We start from the raw sequence: 25,143 nt of genomic DNA on the forward strand, positions 1-25,143 counted from the left end.
AAGATAGAACAAAAACAAGCTATTTAAATGTAAAAAAAACAGGTTGAATTTTGATTCAAGTCAATTTCAGATCCAACTTAAAATGATGAACTGAATCCAACCCAAATCTGAAAGCAATCTGATTGAACAGATCCGAATCCGATCTGAATGAACATTCCGATTTTACTTAAGGGATCCAAATCCGGAAATAGTAGTATGTCGGACTCGGATTAGATATCCGATCCGTTTGCAGCCCGGATTAGGACATACCCAACCATATGGCTCCGGTCCCCCCCCCCACCCCCACAAAAAAACCCTTGAAGCTGAGCACTTTGAAACGGGCAGCTCTGCAAAGAGGTCGCCGAAAGGAGGTAGAAGGGATGGGCAGCGACAGCGAGACAGAGAAGTCGGCGTCGAGGGAAGAGAAGAAGAGGAGGTTGGTCGCCATCTCCCCAATTGCCGAGCCTCTTGCCGGCAAGAAACTCTGCAAGAGAGCCCTCAAACTCGTCAGGAGAGGTGCTGTTTGCTGTCTTTCTCCTTCTCTCTCCGAGTGTTTCTTTCAAGAAATGACTATGTGGGGTTCTTCTATTTTCTTATAATTCTCAGCATCCGAGTCGAAAAGCTTGAAGAGGGGCGTAAAAGAGGTGGTGAAGAGCATCAGGCGTGGCAATAAAGGGTCAGTAGAGTTGTTCTTTCTTATCAACCTGGCAGATTTTTCATGTATTTTATCTTACTGTAAATCTTTAGTAATAATGCCCATTAACTTTATTTTTTGGTTTAACGTTAGTTTCGTATGCTTGGTCTTCCTGTACAGATAGAAAGTTTTTTTTGTTTTTGTTTGCCTGTAATTTGTCTTATTCTAAAGATTAATTGCTATTTGCTTCAATAGACTGATATTACCTTGTATTGTGCATGATATACTCCAAGAAAGTGCTTTGTGTTGGGCGAAACCCTGAAAAAACAACATGACTGGGAGCGTACCTGGATTCGCCATAGTCCGTAGGTAGTTCGGCGTTCTCCTCAGCCTGTCGACGCCCACAATGAGCCCCGGCCTTATGTCGACGGGATCCTTTCCGCAGAGTCTGAATGAGGAACAATATTTTGGCAAGGAAATGTTACGATCTTGATAACGCCTAACCCTTTATATAATGGAGGAATTGGGCAGTTACGTGAATGTGATCTCTCCACATTCACGTAACTTCCACCCACTATCTCCATTACTCAGCCACTTACGTGACCCACTAAGAGGGCGTCAAACCGGGTCAGACTGTGGGTTGGACCCGTAACCCAAAATGTCCAACATTCTCCCACTTGACCGATTGACATCAAAAGTGTACTAAATCGAGGTGTATACCATTATCTCGATTTAATTCTTCATGTGGGTTCACATGCCACCCTTTATCACAAGGATGAATCGTATGAATCAAGGATATGAACACCTCTTTATGAAATGTCATATTTCCTTGTAATACACTACAATTCACCTTCAGTGCTTAGGCATGTAAAGAAATTACCTTTATGAATAGGTTGGTCTCTCACCTATTCTATTGGTTCTTTAATATTGTTATTATGCTATTCTCTCTAACCCATATGAGAGATTCTTTATGCAAAATCAACAATAACTCAAAACCTTAGAGAATCAAAACATAAACACAAATGTGATTACATAATGTATTGTCATATATCAGAAGAAATAAAAAAGACCCATCCCCTTTACATGTTGGGAATACAATCCCGGTGCTAGCCCTTTAGTAAGGGGATCCACAGTCATTTCCTTCGTCTCAATTGTATCAATACATACCAGATGATTCTCGGTCTTTTCTTTAACAACAAAATATTTTAACTCCATGTGTCGACACGATGTTGAGCTCTTGTTGTTATTTGAAAAGGACACGACTGCTTCATTGTCACAAAAGATCTTTAGTGGTCTCTCAATAAAGTCCACTATACCAAGACCCATAATGAAGTTCCTTATCCAAATGGCCTGTGACAAAGTCTCGTATAGAGCAATAAATTCCGCCTCCATGATATGAGCAGCAGTGGTAGACTGCTTTCCGCTTCTCCATGAGACAACACCACCCGCTAGAAGGAAAATGTATCCAGTAGTGGATTTTCTACTGTCAATACACCCTCCTAAGTCCGCATCAGAGTATCCAACGACCTCTAGGTGATCAACTTTCCTGTAGATCAACATATAGTCTTTCGTTCCTTGTAAATAGCGCATGACCTTCTTCGCTGCCTTCCAGTGCGCAATGCCTGGATTTGACTGATATCTACTAAGCATTCCCACAGCAAATGCTATATCAGGTCGAGTGCAGGTCTGCGCGTACTGTAAGCTCCCAACTGCCGAGGCATATGGGACAACATCCATCTGAGCCTTCGCAATATCATCCTGAGGACAGTTCTTCAAGCTCAATTTATCCTCTTTCACTATAGGTGCCGAACTAGGAGAACAATTCTCCATCCCATGTCTTTTAAGAACCTTAAGGATATAGGATTTCTGAGATAGGCCAAGGACACCCTTAGTTCTGTTACGACGGATCTCGATTCCAAGGACATAAGTGGCCTCGCCCATGTCTTTCATATCGAAGTGAGAGGAAAGAAATTCTTTTGTTTCATGTAAAAGACTCAAATCATTAGTTGCAAGAAGAATATCGTCAACATATAAAACCAAAATTATGAACTTACTCCCACTAGTCTTAATGTAAATACACTGATCAACAATGTTTTCAGTGAATCCAAAGTTCATAATTACCTGATTGAACTTTTTATACCACTGGCGGGAGGCCTGTTTATGTCCATAAATTGACTTATTCAATTTGCAAACTAAGTTATTTGAGTCATTTATACTGAAACCATGAGGTTGTTGCATGTATACCTCCTCATTCAGATCCCCATTCAGGAAGGCAGTTTTCACATCCATCTGATGCAGCTCTAAATCAAAATGAGCTACGAGGGCCATGCTTATTCTCAATGATTCTTTAGTTGAGCCAGAAGAAAAAGTTTCATTATAATCAATGCCCTCTATCTGTGTGAAACCTTTTGCAACAAGCCTAGCCTTGTACCTCTCCACATGACCTTTAGAGTCTGTTTTGGTTTTATAAACCCATTTACAACCAACAGGTCTAACTCCATCAGGTCGAGGTACAAGATCCCATACTTGGTTCTTTGCCATAGAGTCAAGCTCTTCTTTCATGACATTGATCCAATGTGTTGATCTTTCACTTTCAATGGCTTCTGCAAATGTGAAGGGATCTTCATCAATGTTTATGAAATCATTTGACTCTTGTAAATACACCACATAGTCCGGATGGATAGCATATTTCCTAATTCTGGTGGACCTCCATACAGGTGCTACAGGTGGTTCAAAATGAGCCTCTGTATCCTGTTGTTGTTGTATATCCTCATCAACAACCGGATCTAGTTGTGATTGATGTTCATTGACTAGACTTTCTCTTACATTACTCGAAGGAATAATGATAGAGAAAATCAGGTCATTATCCTCAGCAGGTGTAGAACTTGAATCCTGCATTTCCTCAAAATCAATATTTTGAGACGCATCTATCCCAACAGAACCATTTTCAAGAAATCTTGCTTTATCAGTTTCCACTATCTGTGGTGTATGAGATGGACAATAAAACCTAAAGCCTTTCGATCTTTCTGGATAACCAATGAAGAAACCACTAGTTGTCCTAGGATCAAAAGCTTTTATATGTGGGTTATACAATTTAGCTTCTGCTGGACATCTCCATATGTGCATATATGACAAAGAAGTTTTTCTACCTGTCCATAACTCGTAAGGAGTCTTTTGAACAACCTTCGTAGGAACCTTATTCAGAATATGCACTGCAGTCCTAAGAGCTTCACCCCACAAGGTCAAAGGAAGGTTTGAGTGATTCAACATCGCTCAAACCATTTCTTTAAGCGTACGGTTTCTCCTTTCAGCTACACCATTCTGGTAAGCACTACCAGGCATGATATACTGAGGTACAATGCCTTCCTCTTTTAGAAATTGTGCTAATGGACCTTCCTTTTGTCCCATCTCAGTGAAACGACCATAATATTCACCACTTCTATCTGATCTGACAACCTTAATAACTTCACCGGTTTGTTTCTCTACTTCTTTCTTGAAGTCCTTAAAAACCTGAAAGACCTCTGATTTTTCAGATAATAAGTAGAGATACATATACCATGAGTAATCGTCTATAAAGGTGACAAAATATTTTTCACCCGTATAACACGGTGAAAAAGGGCCGCAGACATCTGTATGCACTATTTCTAACTTTTCATTGCTACGTTTGACATCTTTCTTATATGTGTTAGACTGCTTAGCCTTTTATGCAGTCAACACATGGCTCTATATTCGTAAAATCAAGGGATCCAAGGATTCCCTCTTTTACGAGTCTTTTGACTCTCTCTTTCGAGATATGTCCTAATCTTCGATGCCAAAACAAATAGGATTGATCATCCTTTAGGCCACGTTTATTGCCAATCATTGTGTTCTCAATGGAGTGAGATTCTCGAATTTGGAATTTGGTTTTTAATCGATACAAACCATCACACATATATGCAGAACCTACATTCATTGAATTTTTTATAACAATAAGTTCAGAATTTTTCAAATTTAAAAGCAAAACCAAACTTGTCAAGTTTTGAAATTGAAATTAGGTTCCGACTATAAGATGAAACATAAAATGTATCGACCAAATCCAATACAAATCCCGACTCCAACACAATTCTGCAGGTCCCAACGCTCTTGACATGCGAACGCATCTTATTTCCTGAGAAGATGCTTCTTTCATGCTCTGTTGGTTCCCTTTTGTTCAGAAATGCTTGTAAAGAGTTGGAATGTGCACCGTGGCATCAGAATCAATCCACCAACTATGCAATGAAACATGAATAATATTGCACTCATGAGAAACAAATGACTTATTACCTTTATTTTCGAGCCACTTCTTGAACTTCAAACAGTCCACCTTCTTATGCCCTTTCTTTTTGCAGAAGAAACACTTTATAGAAGGGCCACCTAACTGAGATTTGGCTTTCGCCTGAGAGTTTGAACTCTCTCCAGTGGCTCTCTTCTGATTCTTCTTTTTGAAGGAGTTTTTCTTTGGCCTCGACCTCTGTTTATCCTTATGAGAGGCCATATGTGCACTTGGCACCCTCTCACCCTTCAATCTCTCATCTTCCTCAACACACTTACTCAAGAGGTCATTAAAAGACCACTCATCATTATGTGTGTTGTAGGAGATTTTAAAGAGTCCATACTCAGTAGGTAACGAGGTTAAGATCAGATGGACTAAAAATGAGTCAGAGATGGCGAACTTCATATCATTCAGTTGAGTCGCAATATTCCTCATTTCCAAAATGTGCTGTCGGATGTGACTGTCACCAGCATATTTCATAGACACTAATTTGGACATGAGGGTACTGGCCCTTGCCTTATTAGAAGTGACGAATTGAGCCTCAATGGCTCCCAGAAATTCCTTAACAGTCCTACAATGAAGAATTGCGCCTCGAATGTTCTTAGCCACCCGAGTTTGCAAAAGCAACAGGCTAAGTCTGTTCGAGCGCTCCCACTTCTCAGAGGCAGCCTTCTGATCGGCTGTACTCTGCTCTGTAAGAGCGGGAGGTTCGTCAATTCTAAGGGCCAGATCTAAATCCATATAGCCCAAAGTGAATAACACGATTTCTTTCCAATCAGAAAAATTTGATCCGTCTAAGATAGGGATACTACTTGAACCGTCGATATGGAATGAACCTGATAAATCAATGAACGAAAAACGGAAAAACATTACTATTATTGCTCAGACGAGACTGGTGTTGAAAAGGTAAAAGTGAGACCCTTTATTTTCACCTTTTCTGAGACAAGCATAGTTGAGCCATTATCGTTTCACTTTGGTGAAAACAACAATACTCATAATTGTTCCGTCTCTTCAATTCTCAAGGAATTGACTTCAGTTGGTGAAACTAGTAGATCATGAATCCAGAGGCAATTCAGCACTGTACCTTTGGGTACGAACATGCTTCATGGGCTGAAATGCACATCTACTATCACACCCTGTGTAAATTTGGAACACAACGACCTACCTTTGGGTAGAATCGATGTTTCATAAATTCACACACAATCATAATTACGAATCTTAATACGGTCCAAAGAATCCTTAATTAACACGACTCAGATCACTTTGGTGATTACATGAATCAGTTAATCAAAATCTTTTACCGAAAAACCTATTCGTATTATGGAGCACACCCATGCACACATTTTAATGCATGTATATTCATAACATAATATCAGTTCATACTTCAACAAAAATGCATAAACTAATTGTCATAAATTTAGCTTAACCAACGCTAAATACATGAATTAACATGCATAAATCATACATTATTCAAAATAAATACTTTATAAAGCATGAAAAATAACAAAAGCATGTTCATATGGGTAAAACCCAGGGTCCTCATGTAGGAATCAGTCTAAAAACACTCTGAACCGGTCTGAAAACGCCCCGAACCGGTCAGAAAACGCCCCGAACCGGTCATCTAAGGGTCTGAACCGGTTCTTAACCTTATAAACCGATACTTAATATGAATAAAAGTTCATAAAACCCTATAACTGTATGCCAAAATCCCTGTATTTCTTTATATTTATGAAAACAGGGTCTCAGCATCTCGGAACCGGTGAAAAACTGGAAAGAACCGGTCAAAAACGGCTTCGAACCGGTTCCGGAAGGGGTCGGATCAGGTTCTTGATCCGATTCAGTCTTAATAGTGTTTGGATCCTGCATTACATGGATCCGATCCGGTTTAAATGGGATCCGGGTCTGACCCGACCCGACCCTTACTTAATACGGATCAGACTCGGCCCGAACAGAACCCGAGTTAGACCCGGTCCGAAACAGGCCCGGGTCGGACCCGGTCCAAAACAGACCCGGGTCGGACCTGGTCCTTCATGGACCCAGGTATGATCCGACGCTTAATGGGTCCGGATCAGACCGTACCAAAATGGATCTGGATCGGACCTGATCCTAAATGGAGACCCGATCCTTTTCGGATCAGACCCAGACCCGGTCCCACATGGGTCCGGGTCAGATCCAAAAAATAATAGCAGGCCCGGTCCATTTCGGGTTTGGATCGGGTCTTCACTCGGGACCCGATCCGGTCCCCTGATAGAAATTAAACAGAAACCCGATGGGTTTCTGTTTGAATTTTCAGAGAAACCGAAAAGGGTTTCCGCCCTTTTCGGTTCCACGGCGACCCACGTCGCCGTAACGGCGACCGACGCCGGACCACGGTGACCTGCGTCACCCCACGGTGACGTCGGTCCGACGACAGCCCCACGCCCCGACTCCAATAGTTCCAGACGGCGGCTGCCATTTCCGGATGCCATAAAATCCGCCGGCGACATCCCAGCGGCGCCAGCAAGGTCATCGGCACCCTACGGCGACTGACGGCGCCCTACGGCGACATGCTATTGCCGGCACCGACTACCGGCTGGAATCGCCTGCAGACGCCCCGGCGACGGCAACTCCATGGCGGCCTGATGGAACTCCGGGCAGAGAAAAGGGGGTTTTGTCAAACCCCAGACGCCGGCCATCCGACGTTCAACCCCGGCAACACCTTCGCCATATGCCGACCACCCTGCAACCTGACGGTGCAGGGGATTTCAGGTGACGGCTCCGGCGATGATCCCGGCGACGACAAAAACCTCCCTGCAGCCCAACGGCCACAGGTATAAAACGATCATTTTTTTTATGAGGTTTGCCTGAACCGGGAATATAATATCGCCCTTTACGGCAACAGTAGCCGGTGAAGACTGTCGCCCCACGGCGACAATCTGCAGCTAATCGGTGGTTGTCGCCCCACGGCGACTCCACCGACACCAAATTGCCGATACAGCCTACACGGCCACACGCAGCGGAAAATGCGTGGTAGCTGTGGGCCCATAACCCAATGTTGGGCGAAACCCTGAAAAAACAACATGACAGGGAGCGTACCTGGATTCGCCATAGTTCGTGTAGGTAGTTCGGCGTTCTCCTCAGCCGGTCGAAGCCCACAATGAGCCCAGGCCTTATGTCGACGGTGAGCAGGACCCTTTCCGCAGAGTCTGAATGCGGAACAGTATTTTGGCAGGGAAATGTTACGAATACTCATCATCTTCATAACCCCTAACCCCTTATATAATGGAGGAATTGGGCAGTTACGTGAATGTGGTCTCTCCACATTCACGTAACTCCCACCCACTATCTCGATTACTCAGCCACTTACGTGACCCACTAAGAGGGTGTCAAACCGGGTCAGACTGTGGGTTGGACCCATAACCCAAAATGTCCAACACTTTGGCCATATTGCTTCTTCTCATTGTAGTTGACACATGTTTGACGTGTTGTATCACATTTCGAGTTCAACATCCGTGAATTTGTGCAGTATGATAAAGGGAATGCAAAACTGCTGATAGGCTCCTGTTCTCGGCGTCTCTTGCAAGATACGCGTCATTGTAACCAACCAATTTTAACCCTTTATCTATCATCTTATTGAATAGTGGCTTCAAAAGTTCCTTATTAAGGGTGCATTTAATTGTAGTTCCATGAACTCTACCAGATTTAGCTGCTTATGAATGTGCAGTTCTTGGAAAAATAAGAAATCATGTTTCAGATTAATATACTACTTTTTGGGCATCTCTACATTATCTATGCTTAAGGACATTGATTCAAACATAATTTTCATCCCAATAAAATAAGGTAATCATTGGTTGAAAATTGAGGAACTGGGAACTTTTTTTGACTGCTTTGAGTTCTTCATGTTTTTACTTTCTTTGAGTGCACTTATTGCTAACAATGTCACTTACATATTATAACAAATATGACAAGAGTTGCCTAGTGTCTGCTAAAACTCAAGCTCAAAACGAAGGAACCAATAATTTATACCAACACATAGAATTAACAATTCCTAAAGGAGTAAAGGGTTTATTTTCAAGTCTCCCTAACGAACAATTCCTTGTTATTTTGGAGCTTACCTTTGACAAGGAAAGAGCACTGCGTACCAATATATGTGAACCCTATAAAGTTTCGAGGTACACAGCGAGTTGTTGGAGAACATCCAAAATTTAGTGAGCAACACCTTTCTCAAATGTTTATTAGGCTCCATATTCTGTGTTCAGAGATTTTGAAGGAGGTTCATTAGGACCTTCACTACAAGGAGGCCATATTATGATGGCGAGTGAATTTATTAAACAATCCAACGTATCCTCTATCCCAAGTAGAGATTAAACCTAGACTAAGTTTGCCTTCTTTAGACCCATTTGAGCAAATTGGGTCTTGTTGAGACTGCTAGACATGCTTTCTATGCCACCAATGTCCTATGAGTGTCATCTAGCACTTTTGTTATCACCTTCAGCTTGTGCGACAATGACAGGGATCTTGAGCATGTGCATCGACACTCTTCCTTCTTTAACCACTGCCATGTTAAGCATACATATCCTCATTATAGTAAGCACTGTTTAGCATGTCCTTCATTTAAATTTCCATTTAAAAGGCTATTCAAACTCCCTTATATGTTACCACTTCAAGACTTGAAGATTCCCTCTCCTAGATCCTTTTTGAGGATCTTCCATTACCTCTTGGTTTTTAAAATTCTTTCATTAGCAGTCATGAGGCTGTGCAAGGTTCTAGTAATGATTTCTTTTGTTCTACGTTGATGATGAATGGCACATTTTTTAAGATTTAACTTTTGTGGGGAGTTGATCATTATGTGTTTCTCGTTTGAAGCGTCTTTGTTTTGCCAAAATCCAACAAATGTTTAAAGCGGCTTTGCTCCCCCAAGTTCTTGAAGCGTAGCTTGTCATAGCCTTCTATCATGCTGGCAGTTGAGAGCTTTAAGGGAATAGAGTATAGACTAAGGAGGAAGAAAATTGAGATGCTTAATATTAACTCTGGATAAACTTTGTGGTTGTATGAAATTTTGTTCATGTTACAGAGTTTATTCTTATTTTGAAAGGCACTTATATAGATTTGCTTGGGCCATTGTATCTTTGTTTCTTTCTGTATTATTTTTTTCTAGCTTCAATTCAAGTAGTAGTCATGTTAGTGATAAATTTAAAATGGCTAGTGATATAATTCTTTTAAAAAGAAAACAAAATAATGGCTTAATATCGTAAATGAAACTCTGATGACCCAAGATCACTAGGAAAAAGTAAACATTTTGTGACAAACTATAAAAAAAAGGCAACAACAAAAGTAAATGTTCATGAGAAACTACACTTCTACATGAGGACAAGGCAAGTGGAAGCATGGTGAATTGTTACAAGCCCCATGGCTTAAGCTAGATCCACTTGTATCGGATCATCAAACCACTTATATTTATTTGGGCATCCAATATGTATTTGGCTGCATTTAGCTTGTAAGTGGGCATAATGATCTTGTAATTGGACCCATGTACACGTCTCATAGAAAAGAAATAAAAGAATAAAGCTATTCTAACAGCCTCCCACAATTTAATTGTGTTTTAATTTAAATAGATAAGATCTGAAGGGACAACCCATATTGGGTATCGTCTTATTTTCAGCCCCAATGCTCTTCATCTTCTTTCGTCTCGGTTGAATGATCTTTGGGAAAAACTGCAGCAATACCAAAAAATCTAAGATGATTTATGTCACACTTACCCACACTAATGACTTATACTGCATGACTTGCATGTGTTTACATTCACTGATAAACAAGTAATCTTGCTGCATGCACTTCTATGGTATTTTTGGGTTCGGATATGTTCATTAGCCTTGTTTTCTCTTCTGGACGTGACAATGCATTGCTTGGATGCTCTTGCCCGCAGATTTTCAACCTGGTTAAGCATGCCACTCCTGTACATCTTATTGTTGAATTCTTACTAATTGAATTTGTGCCTCTTGGTGTCAAATTTTTTCCTTATTTTTTCTCTTCATGAAAAGACAAAAAGTCTTATTTTCTTATACAGATCCCGAGCTGTCAAATTACAGGGATATTTTTGCTTGCTGCAGGTTGTGTGTTATTGCAGGAAACATTTCCCCCATTGATGTTATCACACATGTTCCCATTTTATGTGAAGAAGCTGATATACCATATGTATATGTGCCATCGAAAGAGGTGAGTTCTATTGTGCATGGCAATCTTTAACATGCTGATATCAGTGATTTATTCCAATTTTGGTACAATCTTTATTCGAAACGGCTTTTGCTAAATAATATATTTAACATGGACACTGCTAAAAGAGCATTGCATCTGTGTTGCATCCATGTCGATGCGGGTTATATGTGTGTATATATATATATATATATATATATATATATATATATATATACTTTTTTTTTGGTACTAATGAAGGCATGAAGCTATTGAGTGAAACTCACCTTCTTTTCATATCTTTTTAGATTTTTTTGTATATGGGACCTTTTGTATGTGATCTAAAAGGTTAGTTTAGTAGGAAATGGGTTTTGAATCATGTGATCATGACACATAAGCATCTTTTTTTTAAGAACTCAAAAAATCAAGAGCCCACACTGTAACAAATTCCATAACTCAAGAAGTCATCTTTTTATGTTGAGAAAGTATGATCCAAAGTTCGATGCTTAGTAAACAAACCATGTTGAACACATCTATGTGATCAGATTGAGGTGATATAGCTTGTACTTATAATTTTCAGCTCAATAGTTCTATACCTTCATTAGTACCATATATATATATGTTGTATATACTCGCCACACTCCTGCACCCATGTTTTTTGAAATTGCCTTCTTGCACCCATCATACCCGCACCAGCATATCCACCCATGAGACAGTAAATAATTGAATTGTCATTTATTTTGCTAACAATATGCAGTTTTAATGTGATTCTTGTGGTTTCTTTTGGGGGAATTATCAATTCTTTTATTCATCTCGCCCAAAGCTAGTTTTCCTTTTCGGCTTAGCCTGCATTAAATTCATGTTATAGACTTGCAACCTGGTATGTGTCTACGATTATGGGCAGGTAACATGACACCATTAATGATTATTTTCGTTGATCACTGACTTGCCAAGTTTGGCGAGTTGATGTTGCTTATGGGACTTGACAAGAATAACCTGGAATCTGGTCTCTATTTTTAGACATTGCCTTTTAGCAGAGATAAGTAATAGTTCTTTCCTTTTCATTTTATTTGAAGTCCGAACATATTGATAGGTGCATACTTAGAAGGTAGGACTAACTTGCCCACAAAGTATGCTGAAGGTATTCTTTTTCTTTTTCTTTTTTTAGAGGAAGGAAAAAAATATTAAAATATGCAGCAGTTACAAAGAAAAATAGGAAAGCAGAAAAAAATGAGGGCAATGAGATACCACCCGACTTCTAAGATATCGTAGGTAGCAAACCACTTTTTGTGTGGCTGATCCAAAGTGTGCTAAAGATATTATTTTGAACTTTTTTTTTTTATAATTCTCAAGGATGACTGGTCATTGAAATGCACACAAACAAACTTGTTGACTATAAGAATAAGTGTAGGTAGCCTTGTCAATATAAGAAAGTCTATGTAACATGAGTTCTTCTGTACCCCTGAAGCACCTGCGTCGACTCTGCTGTGTGCAGGTGCGTGTGCGTCACCCAACACAGCTGGGTGTGAGCAAGTGTCAGTGTGGTCAACCCAGCACTCGACCATTTACATCCGATTTTGTACTTGTTCAACTTTGTTTGGACTTCGGCAAACTTAAAAACCTAAATAAACTTATAATTGTGTGTAGATTATAAATTTGCTATGGTTGTTTGTACATGCAATCTAATAGAAAACACCACTTTTTCTCTTTTTTTATAAATTTAACCTTACAAATGTGATCTATATAGCTTCTTTAGTAGAAACAACAACAACAACAACAACTACGCCTTCATCCCAAAACAATTGGGGTCAGCGATATGAACCAAAAAAGAAATTCATTTTGGGTCTTCCACATGAATCCTTTTCCTCCAATCATTTCTATCCAACGCCATGTCCTCGGTGAGGTTCAAAGCATTCATATCCTTTCCTATCATCTCCATCCAAGTCTTCCTAGGCCTACCCCGACCTCTTTTAACTAATATATTTTCCCATTTCTCCAACCTTCTAACTGGAGCATCATTAGGCCTTCGCCGAATATGTCCAAACCACCGTAAACGATTCTCTCGCATCTTATTTTCAATGGGTGCAACACCTACCTTCTTACGTATCTCTTCGTTCCGAATCTTATCTTTTATTGTATTTCCACACATCCATCTAAGCATTCGCATCTCAGCTACACTCATTTTTTGAAAATGATGTCTCTTGGCAGCCCAACATTCCGTACCATATAGTAAAGCGGGTCTAATAGTCGTCCTATAAAACTTTCCCTTCAACCGCAATGGCATTCTACGATCGCACAACACTCCAGTAGCACTTTTCCATTTCATCCACCCAACCTTTATCCTATGATTTACATCTCCATCAATTTCTCCATACTTTTGAATGATGGATCCCAAATATTTGAAATAATCATTCACCGGTATATCTTGCTCACCAAGCTTCACTACGCTCCCATCACTACTTCGTTGCTTACTAAACCGACATTCCATATATTCAGTCTTACTCTTACTCAACTTAAAACCTCTAGCTTCCAATGTATGACTCCATAATTCTAACTTAGCATTAACCCCAGCTCTAGACTCATCAATCAAAACAATATCATCAGCAAACAACATACACCACGGTACATTTTCTTGAATTGATCTCGTAATCTCATCCATCACTATCGCAAATAGGAAAGGGCTTAAAGCAGATCCTTGATGTAACCCAACCGTTATCGGAAAATTGGTTGTCACCCCTCCACAAGTGCGGACATTGGTTACTACTCCTTCATACATATCTTTAATTATACTAATGTACTTGAGAGAAACACCTTTCTTTATCATTGTCCACCAGAGAACGTCCCTAGGTACTCTATCGTACGCCTTCTCTAAATCAATAAAAACCATATGCAAATCTTTGTTCCTCTCTCTATATCTTTCAATAAGTTGTCTAAGAAGATGTATAGCTTCCATAGTTGATCTTCCAGGCATAAAACCAAATTGATTCTCCGATATCATGACAACCTTCCTCAACCTAGACTCAATCACCCTCTCCCAAAGTTTCATAGTATGACTCATGAGTTTTATACCACGATAGTTTGTGCAATCTTGTATATCACCCTTATTCTTATATAAAGGCACCAAAGTACTCTTCCTCCACTCATTAGGCATCTTATTTGTTCGCCAAATCAAGTTAAAAAGATTTGTCAACCATTCTAAACCTTTCTCTCCCAAGCATTTCCAAGCCTCGATAGGTATACCATCTGGGCCAACTGCCCTTCTTGATTTCATTTTCTTCAAAGCCTCTGCAATTTCTTTCTTTTGAATCTTGCGCATGAAGTCACGATTTATCTCATGAAAAGGAATGGAGAAGTCTCCAAGATCTTGAGCATGACTATCATTAAATAGCTTATCAAAATAATCTTTCCATCTCTCCTTAATCTCCTCATCTTTGACTAAAACCCTTTGCGTTTCATCTTTGATACATCTAACCATACCCAAATCCTTCGATTTCCTATCTCTCATCTTTGCAAGCCTATAAATATCCTTCTCGCCTTCTTTGGTATCCAACTTGTCATAAACCTCCTTATATACCTTAGCCCTCGCGTTTCGAACAACTTTTTTAGCTTCCTTCTTTGCTATCATATACTTCTCCAAATTCTCATTATCACGACTCTTACTTAGATTTCTATAACACTCTCTTTTAACCTTAATAGCTAATTTGACATCCTCGTTCCACCATGATGTATCCTTACCTAGTGGTGCACCGCCTTTAGACTCACCCAATACCTCCTTAGCTACTTTTCTCATACCACCCGCTATCTTATTCCACATTGATTTTGAATCCTCTTCGAGACACCAATCAACTTCCTTAACTACCTGCTCTACAAACATTCCTTGTTTAGCTCCTTTCAGTGCCCACCACTTAATTCTAGGATCTATCCTATGTCTATCCCTTTTGCGGCATTGTCTAATTCTAAGATCTAAAATTAAGACTCTATGTTGTGTAGCTACACTTTCTCCTGGTATAACCTTACAATCGATGCAACAACCCCTATCTCTCTTTCTAAGTAGGAAAAAATCTATCTGACTCGTATTAACCCCACTTTTAAATGTTACTAGGTGAGACTCCCTCTTCCTAAACCAAGTGTTTGCTAAGATCATATCATAGGACAAACAAAAATCTAAAATCCTTTCTCCACTTTCATTTCTTTCTCCTATACCATAGCCTCCATGGATATTCTCAAATCCATCCCTACTAATGCCTACATGTCCATTAAGGTCACCGCCGATGAAAAGCTTTTCTCCATAAGATGTCTCTTGTACTACTCCATCTAAATCTTCCCAAAATTGATGCTTAATGGAATCATCTAAACCTACTTGAGGTGCATAAACACTAATAATATTAATAATATCCGTACCTAATACTAATTTAATAAGTAAAATTCTATCACCCTTCCTACGGACCTCAACTACATTATCTATAAACTGACGACTCATAACAATCCCTACTCCATTCCTATTCCTATTTATTCCTGTATACCAAATCTTATATCCCCAAGGTTCTATCACTTTAGCTTTCTCACCTACCCATTTGGTCTCTTGAAGACATAAAATATCAATCTTTCTCCTACACATAACATCTACTAACTCTACCAACTTACCAGTTAAAGACCCTATGTTCCAAGTGGCTAACCTAATTTTATGGTCTTGGACTAACTTCTTTACCCCCACCCGTCCAACAAAGTGAGGGAACCCTTGCCTATTTGACACAACACCCGGGCGCCGGTGTGACGCGTCGCTTCTGGGCGACGACCTAGCAACCCTTGCACATTTATCACTGCCTCCGGGCCTAGAGAGTACAGCGCGTCGCTTAGTAGGGAACGCCCCAACGAAATTCTCATATTGGTTCATTTTCATAGGATATGACAAAGTTTTTATGCTGGCTGTCACAGGCCTACCGCAACCCTCCTCCTTTATCCGGGCTTGGGACCGGCAGTGTATAACTACACAGGCGGAGTTTTCTTTAGTAGAAAACATTTTTAAATAATGTTTTTTTGCAAAATGTAAGTTAGTTTACTAAGAGCTTTAAAGTTCAACAGCCCACAATGTACCAAAATTTCATGATTCATAAAATCATATTTTTACTGGTCTGATTTTGACTCATCCCAATTCTAGTTCAAATCAGACCTGGGATGCTTTGACCAAAATCTGAATCAGACCTGGGTCAAACCAGACCTAGGCAGAATCACCTGGGTCAAGACAAACCCATATATATATATATATATATATATATATATATATATACACCAACATCTACAACCAATAATAATCAACAGCATTCCTTATCTAACGATCTTGTTTTTCATCGATCAGACTTTATATATTAAATTTTTATCATTCATTTAGTGATCAACATGTTTTGGATTATGAATTTTCGATGTTTAGATGCATTTTTAAAAGCCCTAAAAATCGACGACCCACAATACTTTGTATTGTAAAGTTCTAAATGGATTGTGAGCTGTCGATTTTTCATGTTTTGAAAAACATGTCTATATGTCAGAAAGTCTTCGTGTAAAGCATATTGCTTACTAAATAAATTATAAAGAACAAATATATGAGGTTCGATCGATGAGATGCTCAAGCATTGGAGAAAGGGAGTCGTCCAGTCGTCGTTGGTTGTAGATTTTGTACCTTCCTTTGGTTGGACGGTCCCCGCACCCACATTTTTTGAAACTGTCATGTCGCTGCATCTGCACCCTGAAAAGAAGTGTTTTCTCGGTTCCGGGTCATGGATCTGAAGATCCAGGACCCGTGACATCCACTTCTTCATTAATGGCATTATGTAATATTGTTTATTGTAATGAGGGGTATTTTAGTACCCTAAAATATTGTAATCTCTTGTTAATATGAAGGAATACACAGCAGCCGACCCTATGGCTGAAGGGGTATCGGCTTCTCCCATCTTCTCTCTCCCTTTCTCTCTCTCTCTCTCTGTTTTTCAGATCTCACGCGTGGAAGAACCTGGAGATTCAAAATCTAACATGGTATCAGAGCCACGCTTCAGTTGAAACTAGAATCGATCTCAAAGGTACGTCCGATAGATCTGTCCTTCTCGATTTCTTCTTCTAAGTCAAGAACATATCCATCCATTCCCTATTTTCATTTTTTTTTTGGGTTCACGAACGACCCATTTTTGCCTCCCCACATTCATTTCTTCTATATCAGATCTGATATCAATCAGATCTGAAGATAATCAGATCTGATTCAGATCTGACTCCTTCCCACAGTCCTCTTTTCGCCTCTTTCTATTTTTCTTTTACTTCGGTGGTGGCTGAACCTCGGTTTCCCCACAATCTTCTTTCTATCCCCTGAATAACTCAATCCACAGCCTTCTACCTATCCAGTCTTCTACCTTATCCCTTTCCTTTTCTCTTGTTTCAGTTTATTGATCTTTTTATTTCTTTCATATCAGCGTGATCTAATCACGCAGGGTCCTATTTTGTTTCAGCTGCATCCTTGATCAAGCCGATACATTCATTTTCTGTTTCATTTATATCAAATATTTCATTTCATATACAAATTAAAAATCTGATTGACATTCAATTTCTGTTTCATATAAGCAATCTGAATTAGTTTCTGCAGTCTGATAGCATCGATCTGAGTTAGTTCCTGCAAAAAAAAAAAAAAACTGCAGGTGTAAGCAGATTGTGCTGAATTCATTCTTAATTCTGTGAAACATGAATTCACTTCCTAGTCAATCAGTTCTTTCTTCCAGTTTCCTCAGTCATCTCGTGTCTGAAAAATTAAATAATGGTAATTTCTTGACTTGGAAGAGGCAAATCATACCTTTCATTAGGAGTCAGGATCTTTCTGGACGCCTGGATGGATCTATTTCAGTTCCTCCTGAGTTCCTATCACAAGAAGAAAGGGACAGCAAAGGGGAAGCTACTACCGTATATGTTAGAAATCCTGAATTTGTGGCTTGGATGAAAAGAGACCAAGCGCTTGTTGCTTATATTACATCAACACTGTCACAAGAAGTGCTTGTAGCTATTCCAGATGACTGCACTGCCATGCAACTTTGGAACAGACTAGTTCAGACATACTCACAGGTTTCTCAGGCCAGGATTATGTTTCTTAAAAGAGAATTTCAAATGTTAAGAAAGGATTCCATGTCCATCATGGAATATTTGAACAAAATGAAGGTTATCACAGATCAGTTAGCAGTTGTTGGAAGTACAGTTTCTGATAAAGATTTGGTACAGCAAACCCTCAGTGGATTGGGACACGACTATCATATGATTGTCACTTCTCTATTATGTTTACCTGAGCTGCCCAACTTTGAAGATCTGCGCGCGAAAAAATGTTACAATATGAGATGAATCTAAAGGGATTTTCTGAAGAATCATCTATTCAAACTAGGGCACAAGAAGTTCTTGCTACAGGGGTTACTTATGCACGAGGACGAGGAAGCTATGATATCAAGGGAAAAGGAGCACAAGGGAGAAGTAGCCATGGCGGTCGTGGATTATTGCCTACACCCAACTCATATACCAACTCACAAAGACAGAGGCCAATCCCTACTTGCTTTCTGTGTAATAAAAGGGGGCACATCAAAGCCAACTGCTGGTTCAATCCCTTAAATAAAGGAAAATCAACATAAACTGAAGCAAAAAGAGGCACAGACAGTACAAGGACCAATGAAGAAGTAAAAGAGTTGTTGTTGTCAGCCTTAGCAGAATTGAATCTGAAACAGAATGAGCAAGGTACTTGGTATGTGGACTCTGGCGCAACAACTCATGTTACTGGTGATGCAGGTAAGCTCCTAAAACTTGTTCCTTACATTGGTAGAAGTAGTATAGTTACTGGAGATGGATCACACCACTCTGTCTCGCACATTGGAAACTCCATCATACCCTTGCCCGAATCTTCCATCAATCTTTCAAATGTTCTTTATGCTCCTAATATCAAGAAAAACATTGTTTCAGTTTCTAAACTTGTTGATGATGTCAAAGCCTCAGTTGAATTTACTCCTTCTGTTCTTGTTAAGGATCTCTACACGAAGGAGACGTTCGCTAGAGGAAAACGACAAGGCAACATGTATGTTTTTCAAGAAGATCCTTCAGCACATGTTAGCTCTGCAGATCCAAACTTGAAGCTCCAATCATCGTTGTCTTCTGAAAATCCTACCTGTGTTTTTAGTGTCTCTGAAATCAATAAGCCAAATCTTTGGCATGGTCGTCTAGGTCACTGCAGTAGTAGTTTCATTGAAAAGCTTGTTTCGAATAATCTTATTCTCAAGTCAAGTTTAGGAATAAATGTCAATGACAATAAATGTTCTAGTTGTCTCTTATGTAAGAGTCATGTTTTACCATTTCATTCTATCAATAAAAGAGCTTCAAGACCTTTTGAGACTATCTGTTCTGATGTTTGGGGGCCTGCTCCAGTTGCTTCCATGTCTGGAACTAGATATTATCTTTTATTTGTTGACAATTATTCTCGATATTCCTGGATATTTTTCATGAAACATAAATCCGAGACTTTCAAGTTGTTCCGTAACTTCCATTCCTTTGTAAAAAAACCAATTTTCTGAAAACATCCTAAGTTTCCAATGTGACGGAGGAGGTGAATTTTCTTCCATTGACTTTACTAACTTTCTTCAAAGTAATGGGATAAGAAAAAAGGTGTCTTGTCCACACACACCTCAGCAGAATGGGATTGCTGAAAGGAAGCATCGCCATATTGTTGAGAGTGCGATGAGCATGATGCATGACAGTAATCTTCCGATCACTTTATGGATAGAGGCTTTTCATTCTGCAGTTCATGTGATAAATCGATTGCCCATGACTATTTTGGAAAACAAGTCTCCTTACTTGTCTCTTTTTGGTATACACCCCAACTACTATGATTTGCATGTCTTTGGATGTTTATGCTATGTTCATGTTGACAGTTCAAGGAGACATAAGTTTCAGGACAAGGCTTTAAAGTGCAGGTTTGTGGGTTATGCTGATGACTATAAAGGGTACAGGTGCTATGATCCGGTGAGCAAGCGCATCAAAATATCAAGAAATGTCATCTTCGATGAATTGAATTTTGATTGTCAATGTACTAGTTCTTCAGAATCAAAACATAGAGTTGAGGCTTATTATCCTTGGTTGAATTATGAACTTCTCTCAGGAGCTAGTGATGCTTGCTCAAATTGCATTCAAAAGGATAAGAAACTTATGTCTACTGATGGAATGATTGATCATGAAAATACAGACTCAACTTTGAATCCAGGGAGGTATAAAGGTCTTGTCTACACTCGACGAGAAAGAGAGTCACCCACCATAGTTGATTCAGATATGGACGCTTCCTCAACATCCAACATTGTTGATACTAGAAGATCCACACGTTCTCGCCATCCAATTGAAAGGTGGGTCAGTTATGAAAATTTTTCATTAGATTTTCAACTCTTTCTAACAGCCTTGAATAAAGAAGATGAACCCACAACGTTCTCTCAAGCATCAAATTCCAGAAGATGGATTGAAGCAATGAATGAGGAGATGGAAGCTCTACATGAATGTGGTACGTGGGATGTCGTATCAAGACCACCTGACAGAAACGTTGTTGGTTCGAAATGGGTGTACAAAATAAAGTATAAACCGGATGGGACTATAGAGCGATACAAGGCGAGACTTGTAGCCAAAGGTTTTACACAGGAGCAAGGACAGGATTATGATGAAACCTTTAGTCCAGTTGTGAGGATGGGGACAATCCGAGTCATACTTTCTTTAGCCATTGAACACCAATGGACCATTAGCCAACTTGATGTGAAGAATGCTTTTCTTCATGGAGATTTGAGAGAAGAAGTTTACATGGAACAACCCACTGGTTACGCAGAAGGTAATCCTACAAAATATGTCTGCAGACTAAAAAGGGCGATATATGGATTGAAGCAGGCATCTCGATCTTGGTTTGACAACTTTTCTCTTGAAATACAAAAGTATGGTTTTAAGAAATCTCTTCTTGACCACTCCCTATTTATATTTAAGAACCAAGACACAATTACTCAGTTGTTGATATATGTGGATGATATTATCATCACTGGCAGTTCCAATGAGCACATTGAAGAAGTCAAACATCTCTTGAATCAGAGGTTCAAAATGAAGGACCTTGGCAAACTACGGTACTTTCTTGGAATTGAAGTTGACAGTTCCTCTGAAAAAATGACTCTCACTCAACATAAGTATACCATTGATGTTCTCAATAAATCGGGTATGAAAGACTGCAAGCCCTTGAGTACTCCTAGCGTTCTTCATCAAAGGCTTAGCTCTCAAGACGGAGATCCTTTTGATAATCCCACACAGTACCGTAGCATAGTGGGTATGTTACAATACCTCACTTTTACTCGCCCTGATATAGTCTACTCGGTGAATCAAGTTTCTCAGTTTATGCATGCCCCATGTGAAGGGCATATGGAAGCAGTTAAACGGATACTACGATATCTGAAGGGAACGGTTGGGGATGGCCTCACATATAAGCGAAAGACAAATGGGCAAAGTGCACATGAGATCACTATTTATTCTGACGTGGACTGGGCGGGAGATCCAGATGAACGCAGATCAGTATCAGGCTATTGTGTATTTGTTGGGATGAATTTGGTTTCTTGGAGTAGTAAGAAACAAAAGGTTGTTGCCAGATCCAGTACAGAGGCTGAATACAGGTCAATGGCAGCCGCCACTGCTGAGGCTACTTGGGTTAGACATCTACTGACAGAAGTCGGAGAATCGATATCTCGATCACTTCTTTTGTGTGACAACCAGAGCGCCATTAGTATGTCTTTTAATCCAATCCATCACAGTCGTGCCAAACATATTGAAATAGACCAGCATTTTGTGAGACAAAAGGTAGAAGAGAAAGAGATTGAGCCTGAATTTGTTCGAACTACAGATCAAGTGGCGGATATATTTACAAAAGGATTGACAAAAGACAGATTTTGGATGTTAAAAGGCAAGTTGTTCATGATTCAAGATCATGCACAACTTGAGGGAGGGTGAAAAGAAGTGTTTTCTCGGTTCCGGGTCATGGATCTGAAGATCCAGGACCCGTGACATCCACTTCTTCATTAATGGCATTATGTAATATTGTTTATTGTAATGAGGGGTATTTTAGTACCCTAAAATATTGTAATCTCTTGTTAATACGAAGGAATACACAGCAGCCGACCCTATGGCTGAAGGGGTATCGGCTTCTCTCATCTTCTCTCTCCCTTTCTCTCTCTCTCTCTCTCTGTTTTTCAGATCTCACGCGTGGAAGAACCTGGAGATTCAAAATCTAACACACCCGCACCTATGTGACAGAAGAAAGTTAATGCTTCTCTTTTCTTTTCTTTTCTTTTCTTTTTCATTTCACTACATTTAGGTGAGGCACTCTAAAACTATATTCATGGATTTGAATCAATGAGCCATTGACTTCTTCTCTGAATAAAATTATTCAGTAGCTTCAGACCTTTTCCCATATGGCTCCAATTGTTGACGTCTCTGGCTGGTAGGACTACATCAAGGACCCTACTAATGCAGTGATTAGTTGAAATCCTAGTCACCAATGTCACCGATATTTTGAATATATCAGGTATTATTTTTTTTCCACAACAGTCTTATCACAATATTTTAAAAATATCACCATAGTATATATATCATGATATTTTCATAAAATAATTTTATATTACATATTTAAGTATATATTTTCTTTTTTTTTTGTTTCTTTTATATTTTAAAAGCCTTTTTAATTTTTTCTTATATTTTCATAAGAAAAATCCCACTATCTCTTTTATTATTCTTTATATTTTCTTCAACTTTTAAAACTTTCAAGATTTTCTCGATAAAAAAAACCACTTTTTGAGAATAACTTTCAAGAAAAAACTTGCAGAGAACGATATTGGTGAGTATGATTGAAACAAAGGCATGATACCTTGTGTTGGGTTGATTTATAGCCAAATCAATCCCTCATCTATCTCTACCAATATTACATTCATAACAATATTTTAAAATATCATTATATAATTAACAAATGATTAGAAAGTGAAAATATCATGATATTTTCAAAATATGAAAATTTGATAATATTCTAATACTATCACACTATTTCAAAACTTTTTCCATTTTTCTAAATTTTAAATGACTTATTATTTATCTTGGAAAACATTTCTATGTTTTCTTTATTTTTTTACAAATAAACTTAAATTTTTTTATATATATTTTTAAACTTTTAGCATTGAAATATTAATGAGAGTTTTCAAGATTTTCGAAATCTTTGATAACCTGAAATTTTGCCTTGCCAAGTTATAGCCAAGGCCAATACATGTGACTGTCTTATTGCATATTGATTTGTTTCTGTAAAGGGCTATGATATCGAATGTAATAACTTCATTAACATATTGGCTCTTACTCTTGGTGGTTAAAATATCGCCTAGATTATCTAGGGACAAATGTACCGCATAGGAGTGCCTACGTGCCTAGGCGAGTATTTGGGTGGGTGGTTGGTTGAGGGGGAGCCACCATGTTTATTATTTTATGTCTTTTATATAATATTTAAAACATTACAATCATATTTTGGTTGTATATTTTGAAAATTCAACTTTTCACTTTTTCTTTTTCTTTTTATGATTTTTTATATATTTATTTTAAATAATTATGTTATTTTGTGGGTTTCTAGGCGCCACAGCTAAAAAAATATTTATTTAGATGGATTTGAATGTTAGAAATGTAATAATGTTTTAACTGTTTAGCTTCATTCATGATTATGTTATTTTAGTTTCAATTGTTTAGTTTCATAAATTGTGCTGAATATGTATTTTATTTAAAAAATTATTTAAATTTATTTATTTATTTTGTCTCAACTAGGCCGACTAGCCCTGCCTAGGTGCTAATTAGGCCTTTTAGGGGACTGGTGTTTAGGTGCTGACTAGTGCTTTTGACTGCTTAGTATTGTTTTTTTTTTATAATCCGAAGAAACCACACCCAGTATGAAGACCTGGTCGCTCTGTCTCAGCGTGCCATACCTAAGGTCTGCATGTCGGCAGCATAAAACTCCGAGGCTAGGACCCCTGCCCCTGGGACCTATGCTACCTACGCGTTGGCTTGCGCAGAGGGGTGACACCCATGGGAGTTGAACCTTGACTGCCCATCTATTAGTCAAGGCCCCACCCACTACGCCAACCCCCCTTGGGGCACTACTTAGTATTGATTGAAGTAGAATTTTCATGCCTTTTAATGATGTTTAAAGCTTTTAAACACTTACCATTTCCACTACTGACACCATACTTCTGCTTACCAAAACTTTTCAGGACCTTGCCAATGCTGGAGCAACCAGGAGACCCACGTGCTGTGTTTTGGTATTAACCAAGCCGTCCAAAGGGGAGTTGAGCCAGGAAGAGCAGGAAAAATTGCAGGCAGATTACACACAAGTTGTCACTGAGGTGAAAGAACTAAAATGCTCTCGTTATTAGATAATTTAAGTCACATTGGATAATTTAAGTCACATTGGCCAACCTTGGAAGTATTAACTGAAAGATGCTTTAGATTCCTTTCCTTGTTTCTTGTCTCTTCTGTTAGAGAAATAGCTCTTCATGATTGAAGAAACTGTAAATCTAGAACAATGCATTGTGTCAGTAGAGAGTTAAGAGAAAATGAAATGAGCTAATGTTTGTCATAATAGTTAGGGGTGGACATCGGGATTAGGGTCCGATAAGGGCCTGACAGGCCCGAGCCCGGCCCGACTCAGTTATAATCAGGCTCAGGTCCGGCTGGGCCCTTTAAGCCCGACCCAGTTAATGGGTCAGGCTTATCAGGCCCTGTGCATTTTGCACATGGGCCCGGCACGACTTTATTCAGCCGGGTACCGATGGCCACCCTTAATAATAGTTCTTATTATTTTGCTTATGCAAATTGGGATTACCCTTTCTTGCTTTTTCTGTGGAGACAGGGATGGCAGTTTTCTTTTCCTACTTTTTTTCCTGTGTGTGTGTGCCCTTTCTTTCTTTTTCAGTGGTGACAAGGATGGCAGTTTTTTTCCTCCTTTTTTCGGTGTGTGTGGGTGTGCGCT

At 39.2% G+C, this 25,143-nt stretch overlaps 1 protein-coding gene across 1 annotated transcript; it reads left to right on the forward strand.

Moving 5' to 3' along the window:
* The first annotated feature begins 306 nt into the window (after nt 1-306).
* LOC149812911 (Ribosomal protein L7Ae/L30e/S12e/Gadd45 family protein) lies at nt 307-24,728 on the forward strand. The gene is made up of 4 exons (XM_089991716.1): nt 307-495; nt 586-655; nt 10,994-11,099; nt 24,386-24,728. Exons 1-4 carry the CDS (start codon nt 360-362, stop codon nt 24,545-24,547), a joined length of 474 nt encoding a protein of 157 aa, XP_089847842.1. The 5' UTR covers nt 307-359; the 3' UTR covers nt 24,548-24,728.
* Nucleotides 24,729-25,143: the final 415 nt, after the last annotated feature.

This window comes from Nuphar pumila, chromosome 16 (genome assembly GCF_984573655.1).
Source record: "Nuphar pumila chromosome 16, dmNupPumi1.hap1.1, whole genome shotgun sequence".
NCBI lineage: Eukaryota > Viridiplantae > Streptophyta > Magnoliopsida > Nymphaeales > Nymphaeaceae > Nuphar > Nuphar pumila.

Excerpts from the sequence above, each read along its gene's own strand:
- LOC149812911 (XM_089991716.1), top strand. The coding sequence starts at position 360 with ATGGGCAGCGACAGCGAGACAGAGAAGTCGGCGTCGAGGGAAGAGAAG. Across the intron at positions 656-10,993 it reads ATCAGGCGTGGCAATAAAGG|GTTGTGTGTTATTGCAGGAA; the intron begins GTCAGTAGAGTT and ends TGCTTGCTGCAG. Across the intron at positions 11,100-24,385 it reads TATATGTGCCATCGAAAGAG|GACCTTGCCAATGCTGGAGC; the intron begins GTGAGTTCTATT and ends AAAACTTTTCAG.